This window comes from Geospiza fortis, unplaced genomic scaffold (genome assembly GCF_000277835.1).
Source record: "Geospiza fortis unplaced genomic scaffold, GeoFor_1.0 scaffold599, whole genome shotgun sequence".
Taxonomy (NCBI): domain Eukaryota; kingdom Metazoa; phylum Chordata; class Aves; order Passeriformes; family Thraupidae; genus Geospiza; species Geospiza fortis.
The window spans coordinates 160,975-171,076 of NW_005054605.1; the positions used below are offsets into that span (position 1 = coordinate 160,975).

The 10,102-nt window shown below is 49.7% G+C and overlaps 1 protein-coding gene across 1 annotated transcript in view; it reads right to left on the reverse strand.

Annotated features, from left to right (window-relative positions):
• LOC102033025 (adenylate cyclase type 6) overlaps positions 1-10,102 on the reverse strand; it is a 23,320-nt gene that overhangs the window by 1,343 nt on the left and 11,875 nt on the right. Inside the window, 8 exon segments of the mRNA XM_031064561.1 lie at positions 4-180; positions 577-647; positions 970-1,133; positions 4,179-4,224; positions 6,580-6,642; positions 7,875-7,935; positions 8,675-8,803; positions 9,037-9,183. Coding sequence (XP_030920421.1) covers positions 4-180; positions 577-647; positions 970-1,133; positions 4,179-4,224; positions 6,580-6,642; positions 7,875-7,935; positions 8,675-8,803; positions 9,037-9,183 — 858 coding nt within the window.

Here is a 10,102-nt window from a genome sequence, read left to right on the forward strand (position 1 = left end):
GGCCGAGGCCGCGAGCGCCGGCCCCGCTCCGGCCGTGGACGATGTGGACATGCTCATGAGGCCGGCGATGTTCATGTCCGAGCTGTTGTTCCTGGAGATCATGTTGAGGATTGTCTGCTCTGACAGGTTCTCGTCATCGCCGTGGTCGTCGGGTTTGGATTTCCTGGCTGCTTGAGAGGCCTGGAATTAAACAAATAAGCGGGTGTTTACTTGGGGGTGTTGCTGGAGTTGGTGTAATCCAAGCAGCTCACCAGGACAGTGCAAGGTCTTCTTTACAGACAGATCCACTCTGCTCCCATCCCTCCTTGTGGAAAAATTCCCAACCCCTGGAAGCAGGGCTGCTAATGCAGCTGGAAAACCAAAGTTCTGTACAAGTTAAATCACAACAGATGAACTTCAGCACCACACACAGTATCCCAATTCCACACGCAATTTCTGTACGAGTTAATTCACAACAGATGAACTCGAGCACCACAAGCATCACCCACAGTATCCCAATTCCACACACAACTCCCTCCCTTGCTGTCCTGCGTGGTGATTCCCAAAGGAATCCCAGCCTGTGCCCAAGGTTCTTACCCGCCAGTTCCGGATCCGTTTCAGTCGGCTGGGAGTCTTCTCAAGGATTTGCAGGAATTCATGAGTCAGTTCTGCAGAGGAGACACAAACCCAAGCAGGAGGGTCAGAACAGCCCCAGTCCAGCAGGACAACCCCCTCATCTGCCAGATGGAGCTACTGGTGGGATGGAGCTGCGCCAGGAGGGACATTCTGACAATCTGACCCATTCAAACTCATTTCTCTGTGGTGCTACCGAAGCTGCTGCTGCTCTGGAAAACCTCAGCAAGCCCTAAAACTCCTGGAGCCCGTGAGGTGATGTTGGAACCATCAGACCCAGGACCAAACGATGCCAAAATCATTTTTAAGAGCCTTTTGCAGGGGGGGGGAAAAAAAACACCTCTCTCCCAAACTTACCATCTAAGAGCTCCAGAGTTACAGTGCCATCAACGTATTCCCACCAGTGCTTCCCGTCCGTGGAGACTGGGATCTCCCAGTTGGACCACTTACAGGCCAGGTGGATACAGACGCAGGCCACAACGGGAGGGGTGTACTGCAGGCTGAAGGTGGTCAGGTGCAGGCTGACATCACCGGGAGAGAAAACAAAAATCCATCAACTCCCACGCCTGAGCTGCAGATCCACGCGGGATATTGGGGGGAACGTGGCCCTCTGGAGCACCCCAGAAGGACCCTGAGGCACAGGCAGCTCCATCCTGCTCCAGCACAGCTTGTTCGGGCTTGCTTTGTTACAGGGAGTTTGGGTTCTCCTTCTCCACCAGTTTTTGCAGAGGTAATTTGGGAGCTTTTCTGACAGGGGAAAGTCACTGGGGATCTGCCCAGCCCCACCTGTGCTCTGCAGAGGAACTCATCCTTGTTTTGCTGCAGGAAATTTGGGATTTCTCCACCAGTTTCCCTTTTTATCCCTTTTTGATGCAGGAAATTTGGGATCTCCTCCACCAATTTCCCTGTTTATCCCTCTTTTCATGCAGGAAATTTGGGATCTCCTCCAAAAGAAAGAAAATCAGTGCTGAGGTCACTCAACCAACCTCTGCTCTGAGGAGAAACTCATCCTTGTTTTACTACAGGAAATTTGGGATCTCCTCCACCAATTTCCATGTTTCTCCCTCTTTTCATGAAGGAAATTTGGGATTCCCCTCCAAGAGGGAAAAGTCACTGGGCACCAACTCCACCACTGCTTGGGAAGAGAAATTTGTCTGGTTTTTTGCTCATCCCCATTTTGATGCAGGAAATTTGGGATCTCCTGCACCAATTTCCCTGTTTCTCCCCATTTTGATGTGGGAAATTTGGGATCTCCTCCACCAATTTCCCTGTTTATCCCTCTTTTGATGAAGGAAATTTGGGATCTCCTCCAAAAGAAAGAAAATCAGTGCTGAGGTCACTCAACCAACCTCTGCTCTGAGGAGAAACTCATCCTTATTTTACTACAGGAAATTTCGGATTTCTCCACCAATTTCCCTGTTTATCCCTCTTTTCATGCAGGAAATTTGGGATTCCCCTCCAAGAGGGAAAAGTCACTGGGCACCAACTCCACCACTGCTTGGGAAGAGAAATTTGTCTGGTTTTTTGCTCATCCCCATTTTGAGGTGGGAAATTTGGGATTTTCCCACCAATTTCCCTGTTTATCCCTTTTTGATGCAGGAAATTTGGGATCTCCTCCACCAATTTCTCTGTTTATCCCTCTGTTCATGCAGGAAATTTGGGATTCCCCTCCAAGGGGAAAAAATCACTGGGGGCCAACCCCATCTCTGCTCATGATAAGAAATTTGTCTGGTTTTTAGCTCACCCCCATTTTGCTACAGGAAAGTTGGGATTTTCTCCATCTCTGTTCATTCTTGGTTTGCTACAGAAAAAAAAATTTGGGATCTCCTCCACCGGTTTCCTTGTTGATCCCTGTTTTGCTACAGAAAATTTGGGATCTCCAAGGACAAAAGTCAGTCCTGGGGTCACCTGCCAGCCCCACCTCTGCTCTGGGGACAAAAATTCCAAGCACAACTCCCAGGTGGCATCCAAGGAGCAAACCTGCCCTTTTCAGCTTTAGGAAGGGTCTGGTCCTTCCCAAATGATTTTTAGGAATACACTTGATGCTCAGGAGAACCTGAGCCAGGTGATGTATAAAATATTTTCATTAATAAATTGATTTTCCACGTGGCCATGAGTGCTGGGAGTGTGTGGACAGCACCAGGACCAGGAGAACTGAGGGATTGTGAGGACACCAGAGCTTAAGGAAACACAGAAACCAAATCTTGAGTGTGGGATTCGCCCACTCCTGGATGGGCCCTTTGGGAATTCTGCCATCTCCTCACCACCTTTTTCAGCAGTGAAAAGTGGAGAGGTTGAAGTTTGGCATCTACAACCAAAAAAAATCCTCAAGTTTCATGGATACTGGGTTTATCCAGAGAAATTCAGAACCTTGGGAGAGCAAACTCAAGGACAACAAAGAGCCCCAACCCTGCCAGAATGAAACCAAAAGGAACACAAGGATTAATTAAAGTTCATGCCAGAATTGGCTCTCTCAGGCAAAAACCAAAGCTCTTCTTCACACTTTCTGCCTGGATTTCCCTCAATTACAGCCTTAACTCCTAATCCCATGGCTTTGAAATTCTGGCTGCAGGGATAAACCAGGATTTAGGGCTGTGTTTACCCAAAAATCAGCACCAGCACGTTCCCGAGGGCGGAAATCCACAGGGTGCCCTTTGGAGCACAAAACACCTTCAACAAACACTGCAGGTGAGCAGGAAACACCTCCCAGGTGGAAAAGGGAAACCACGTGCCCAGAGAGAGCTTGGAGGCATCTCCAGCCCTGCAGCTTCATGTTGGCACCTAAACCACTTTTCCCTGAGTAATTTCCTACAAATTCGGTGTTTTCCACGGCTGTTTGTCCATTCCAAACATGAACTCCATGATTTGTCTGGAGCTGGTAATCCAGGAAATTAAATTTGGAAATAATCCCAACAAAAGTGCTGGCATCAAGGCTGGCAGTGAAAATTTAGGGACAAAACAAAGCAGAGAAAGAATCTGGGGCTGATTTTCACTTCCAGGGAAAACTGAAGGACAAAACAAGAAGAACTAAGAACTTAGGGCTGATTTTCCTTTCCAGGGAAAATTTAGGGTCAAAACAACCCAAATAATGAACTTAGGAGTGATTTTTCTTTCCAGGGAAAATTTAGGGGCAAAACAACCCATAAAAAAAACTTGGGGTTGATTTTTTTTTTTCATTTATGCCCCAAACCACCTTTTTTTTTTTTTGAGATACTTAGAATATTCATAAACAATTTTCACAGCACCTTGTTGAAAACTCTCCAACACCCAGGAATAAGCAAGAAAAAATTTATATACTCGTTTCCCCTCCATCTTTTTGATTTGTTTGGTTTTTTTTTTTTAATTTCATAACTAAATTCCTATTAAATAAGCAGTGAAGCTCCTGAGTATCCCATCTGCATTATTTTCCAGCTCATTTTAGCCAGCAGCTGGCAGGAAAAAAGGCTGGAACCCTTTCTTAAGGCTCTTCCTGTGGGATTCCCAGCTGCTCCCAGGCTGAGCAACGCCTCTGGAGCCACAAGCAGCACAGAAATGATCAACCAATTATAAAATTATAAAATAATAACCTGTTTGTAGCCATGAAATAGGAAGTTTGTGCCAAGTCCTTGCTGGCTGCAAGAAAAAAAAAAAATAAAGAGAGAATAATCAGGGTGTTATTTGCATATTTTTCATGGTTTTTTAATGCAAGAACCATGGGCCACCCACAGATTGACCAGGCCACAGCCACAAGGATTTGGGGAATTGCTGCTCACTGAGAGCTTTGTGTGGTTCAGAAGAGCCTGAACCATCTAAAAATGCCTTTATTTTGAGAATCAGAGGGATGGAGCAGCTCTCCTGGGAGGAAAATCTGGGAGAATTGGGATTGTTCAGGCTGGAGAAGGCTCTGGGGTGACTCTGTTGTGCCTTTTCAGGTTCCAAGAGAGCTGAAGTGGAACTCTGGAGTGGCAGGACAAGGGGGAATGGTTTTTCACTTGGAAAAGGGAGAAAAAAATGGGATATTGGGAAGAAATCCTTCCTTGTGAGGGATCCCCTTGAGAATCAGAGGGATGGAGCAGCTCTCCTGGGAGGAAAATCTGAGAGAACTGGGATTGTTCAGCCTGGAGAAGGCTCTGGGGTGATCCTGTTGTGCCTTTTCAGGTTCCAAGAGAGCTGAAGTGGGACTCTGGAGTGGCAGGACAAGGGGGAATTGGTTTTTCACTTGGAAAAGGGAGAAAAAAATGGGATATTGGGAAGAAATCCTTCCTTGGGAGGGATCCCCTTGAGAATCAGAGGGATGGAGCAGCTCTCCTGGGAGAATTGGGATTGTTCAGCCTGGAGAAGGCTCTGGGGTGATCCTGTTGTGGCCTTTCAGGTTCCAAGAGAGCTGAAGTGGAACTCTGGAGTGGCAGGACAAGGGGGAATGGTTTTTCACTTGGAAAAGGGAGAAAAAAATGGGATATTGGGAAGAAATCCTTCCTTGGGAGGGATCCCCTTGAGAATCAGAGGGATGGAGCAGCTCTCCTGGGAGAATTGGGATTGTTCAGCCTGGAGAAGGCTCTGGGGTGATCCTGTTGTGGCCTTTCAGGTTCCAAGAGAGCTGAAGTGGAACTCTGGAGTGGCAGGACAAGGGGGAATGGTTTTTCACTTGGAAAAGGGAGAAAAAAATGGGATATTGGGAAGAAATCCTTCCTTGGGAGGGATCCCCTTGAGAATCAGAGGGATGGAGCAGCTCTCCTGGGAGAATTGGGATTGTTCAGCCTGGAGAAGGCTCTGGGGTGATCCTGTTGTGGCCTTTCAGGTTCCAAGAGAGCTGAAGTGGAACTCTGGAGTGGCAGGACAAGGGGGAATGGTTTTTCACTTGGAAAAGGTGAGAATAAAATGGGATATTGGGAAGAAAACCCTCCTTGTGAGGGAACCCTTTGAGAATCAGAGGATCAGCTCTCCTGGGAGAATTGGGATTGTTCAGCCTGGAGAAGGCTCTGGGGTGATCCTGTTGTGCCTTTTCAGGTTCCAAGAGAGCTGAAGTGGGACTCTGGATGGGATCTGGAGTTGTAGGAATGGTTTTTCACTTGGAAAAGGTGAGAATAAAATGGGATATTGGGAAGAAATCCTTCCTTGTGAGGGATCCCTTTGAGAATCAGAGGGATGGAGCAGCTCTCCTGGGAGGAAAATCTGAGAGAACTGGGATTGTTCAGCCTGGAGAAGGCTCTGGGGTGATCCTGTTGTGCCTTTTCAGGTTCCAAGAGAGCTGAAGTGGAACTCTGGAGTGGCAGGACAAGGGGGAATGGTTTTTCACTTGGAAAAGGGAGAAAAAAATGGGATATTGGGAAGAAATCCTTCCTTGTGAGGGATCCCCTTGAGAATCAGAGGGATGGAGCAGCTCTCCTGGGAGGAAAATCTGAGAGAACTGGGATTGTTCAGCCTGGAGAAGGCTCTGGGGTGATCCTGTTGTGCCTTTTCAGGTTCCAAGAGAGCTGAAGTGGAACTCTGGATGGGATCTGGAGTGGCAGGAATGGTTTTTCACTTGGAAAAGGTGAGAATAAAATGGGATATTGGGAAGAAATCCCTCCATCTGAGGGATCCTTTTGAGAATCAGAGGGATGGATCAGCTCTCCTGGGAGAATTGGGATTTTTCAGTCTGGAAAAGGCTCTGGGGTGACTCTGTTGTGCCTTTTCAGGTTCCAAGAGAGCTGAAGTGGGACTCTGGATGGGATCTGGAGTTGTAGGAATGGTTTTTCACTTGGAAAAGGTGAGAATAAAATGGGATATTGGGAAGAAATCCCTCCCTGTGACGCTGGGGAGGCCCTGATTGCCCAGAGAATCTGTGACTGCCCCATCCTTAGAAGTGTCCAAGGCCAGGTTGGAACAACTGGGACAAGTGGAAATTGTCCTTGCCCTCCCAACCCAACCCATTCCATGCTTTTGGGAAGCTCTGGAGCAATCCCAGCTGGATATTCCCCCCATCTTTTCCTCCCAATCCCCTCTCACCTCGGACAAGCTGGGTGCACTTCACCACATGGGTGTGAGGATGGTCAATGGTGATCTCAAACCCTGGAAGGACACAGACAAAGAACCATGAGAACCAGCAGCACAGCCCTGGATCTGTGTTTTCCTGCATCCCTTCCCTCCTACAGCCCTGCAGGAATAGAGGAGCCCATTTTTCCTGTATCCAGAAGCCTCAAGTTGTCCAGCTACAAACCCAGAAGGTTTCTGCTGCTGCCAGACCTCCCAGCTTCTGAAAGGCCTCGCTGGAAACAAAACAACTATTAAAGAATTTAAAAATAGCAAGACAAAAGCCTCTTGAAGCAGCTGGGAGGAAGGCAAAGACAATGGCATCTGCTCCAAGGGATTTCTCTCACCCAAAAAGCTGAGAGGAAGCAGATTGTTTTCCCTTTGAATGGGCCTAAAGCATTGAGGACAACTGAGTTTAATCCTGGCTCCTGCTTCCTCCTCACTTTGGGAATTCTGTTTGAAAGGGGAAAAAAAAAAAAGAATTCCATTTGGTCCATGTGCACAGCAGATCTGCAGAATGTTCTGGGAGAATTGGGGTGTTTAAAAAGGCCCCTGGAGAACTGAGAGGCTGCAGAATTGGGCGGGGTTTAGCCACAGGCTTGTGGCTCACAGCACCTCTGCCCCCACTGAAGGAGGGACACGGAGTCTGCTCTGAATCCAGTCAGCAATAACAAATTCTGCTCTTTTGGAGGGAAAATCTACCTAAAAACTGCCTCTGAAACAGAACATTTGTTAGTGAACACAACTTGGAACAGTACATTTGATAAAGAAACAGGGCACCAGCTCCACCAGCCACAATCCTACACGGAGACTCCCACTTCCAAAAACACCCAGAAACTCCTCCTGGTTTGTTGAGTTCTGGGGATTCTCCACCATTTAATTCTTTAACAAAATATTCACTTTTAACCTATTTTTTAAGACATTTCTCAGTACAAACTGCTTCCTGCAACAGAACCTGGAGTATTATGGCCTGGAATTGGATGGTCTTTAAGGTCCCCTCAAACCCAAACCATTCCATCATTTTATAATTGAGCTGGAAAGCACAACCCAGGACAAAAACCGGTGTCCAAACAGCACAAATCCTGATTTTTTTAGGGGAAAAAAAAAACAACCAAAAACCACCAAAGTGACAAACCACACTTAAATCTCTCAGCAATGAGCCTGGCACGGGTTAAACCTGAAAAATTGATGTTAAAAAACAGGGTTTGTTGTGTCCAGCCTGTGGAATTCTCCTGGCTCTGGGGTTCGTCCGGCCGCTCCGAGGAACTTACCCAGGGTCTGTAGGATTATGCTCTCTAGAATGACCAGGTCTTGGGCTTGTTGCAGGTAAGCCTGGGGTTGAGAGGACAGGCAGGTTACTCATGGAGAGGCACTCTGATCAAGCCTGCACATCCCTAACACCCTTCTCTGCAAGGTCAAAATGGGAATTTCCCTGCACGGGGTGGGGGACTGGCAGAGATTCCCTGCAAGTGCTCAAGGCCAGGCTGGATGGAGCTCAGAGCAAGATGGGTACTGGAAAATGTCCCTGCTCATGGCAGGTGGGTGGAATGGGATGGGATTTAAGGTCCTTCCAAGCCAAAACATCTGGAGATTGTAAGAAAGAGGGATCAGAGCGTTTGGGAGGGCTCTGGGTGCTGGTCCCCCACACGAGCAGTGCAGGAATCAACTGTTTTTCCTGCTTTTTTTAAAAAAATTTTCTGTAAATTTCCATGGAAAAAGCTGCCCCTTCCAGCAGGACTCACTGCTCAGCTCCAGGTAAAAGGAGCTGTCTGAAGAGATGAGGGATCAGCAACATTTTTAACCCCCTGAGAAGTGCTGGGACAAACTTCTCCCACACAGTGCAGCACTCCAGGGACACTGGCACACAGCACACCTGGATCCAGATGTGCAGCAGAGGAGAAAACAAGCTTTGCACAGATGGGGGGAGCCCAAATCTCTCTGCAGCAGGACAGGTTGGATGGAGAAGCTGCCCCTGAGCACCTCAGGAAGGTGGAGGAGCCACAAGATTCCGGTGCCATTCCCACTCCTCCAGCTCTCCCAGCACATCCCAAGGCTCCCTCCCCACACTCACCTCACTCTTGGTGTCCAGCAGAGGCTCCTGGGGGTGCAGACAGGCATGTGCCACCTTGATGACGTGCTCCAGCTTCCGAGGCTGCTCCTCCACCTTGGCTGCCAGGAAAAGCGCCGCTGGCACCACTGACTGTGAAAGAAAAATGCTCTGTTTGCTTCAAAAAGTCCCTAAATTCAAGATTAAAAGAAATAAACCACGTGGAGTCTCAATATTCCTTCAGGGAATGAAGGCTGGTCACGCCTGGCCAGCACCAGGAGGGAGAAAAGGGTCCCTCTGCCTTCCCAAACCTCTTCCCAAGGTGGGTTCCCCTCCCCAGGAGTGGATTTGGGGGTTCCCAGCACCCCCCAAATCCCAGCACTCACATTCCTGTGGAACTGGGTGAAGGACTGCACCATGTAGAAGCGATGCATGTACACGATGGCTGTGTTGATGGTGAGCTGGGAGCTGGGAATGGGGTTAAGGAAAAGCACAGAGACCCCCAGAACCCCCAGACAGGCCCAGGGGAGCCCCTGGAACAGACCCCACACACCAACAGCACCAGCATGGGACAGGCTCCCCTCACTGCCAGGGCACTTGCCTGCATCCCAACACAGCTCTCCTCAAGCCCAAAATGGGCTCAGCACTCCCCAAAACCAATCTGAGCCTTCCCAACACCCCAGGAGAGCTCTCCCTGCTCCCAAAATCCTTTCTGGGGGATCTCCTTGGTGCTCAAACAGCCTCAGCTCTCCCTGCTCCTCCCCAGATGGTCCTTCCTCATAACCTGGCACAGCTCTCCCTGCTCCCAACACCCCAGGAGAGCTCTCCCTGCTCCCAAAATCCCTTTTAGGATCTCTTTGGTCCTCAAATCAGCTCAGCTTTCCCAGGCCCTCATGGGCTGAGCTTTCACAACACCCCAGTACGGCTTTTCCCTCTCCTCCAACCGGATTTCCTCAATCCCAAAACAGGCTCGGCTCTCCCCACTCCTAGGCCGAGCCTTCCCGAGTCACCAGCACAGCTTTCCCTGCTCCTGAAACGGGATTTCCGCCATCTCCAAAGGGGTTCGCCTCTCCCTGCTCCCTCTCTGGTTGTGTTTTCCCTTCCCCGCTCCCGAAATCTCCTCGATCCCAAAGCGGCCGTGCACGCCGCTTCCTTCCAAGCTCTCCCCTCTCCCGAGCCTGCCCAAACCTCTCCAACACGCCAGCGCAGCTTTCCCTGCGCCCCAAACGCGATCTCCCGAGCCAAAAACGGGACAAGCGGCTTTGCCCGCCCCGAGAGCCGCCCGGGCCTTCCCGGCACCCCAGCACCGGGCCGGGGCCGGGCTCCCCTCGCTCCCCACAACACTCAGCTCTCCCCACACTCCCTCCCGGCTCTCCCCGTACCGACTCCCTGCTCTCCCCTCACTCCCTCCCGGTTCTCCCCCCGTCCCGGCTCTCCCCGCCCCGCCCCCCT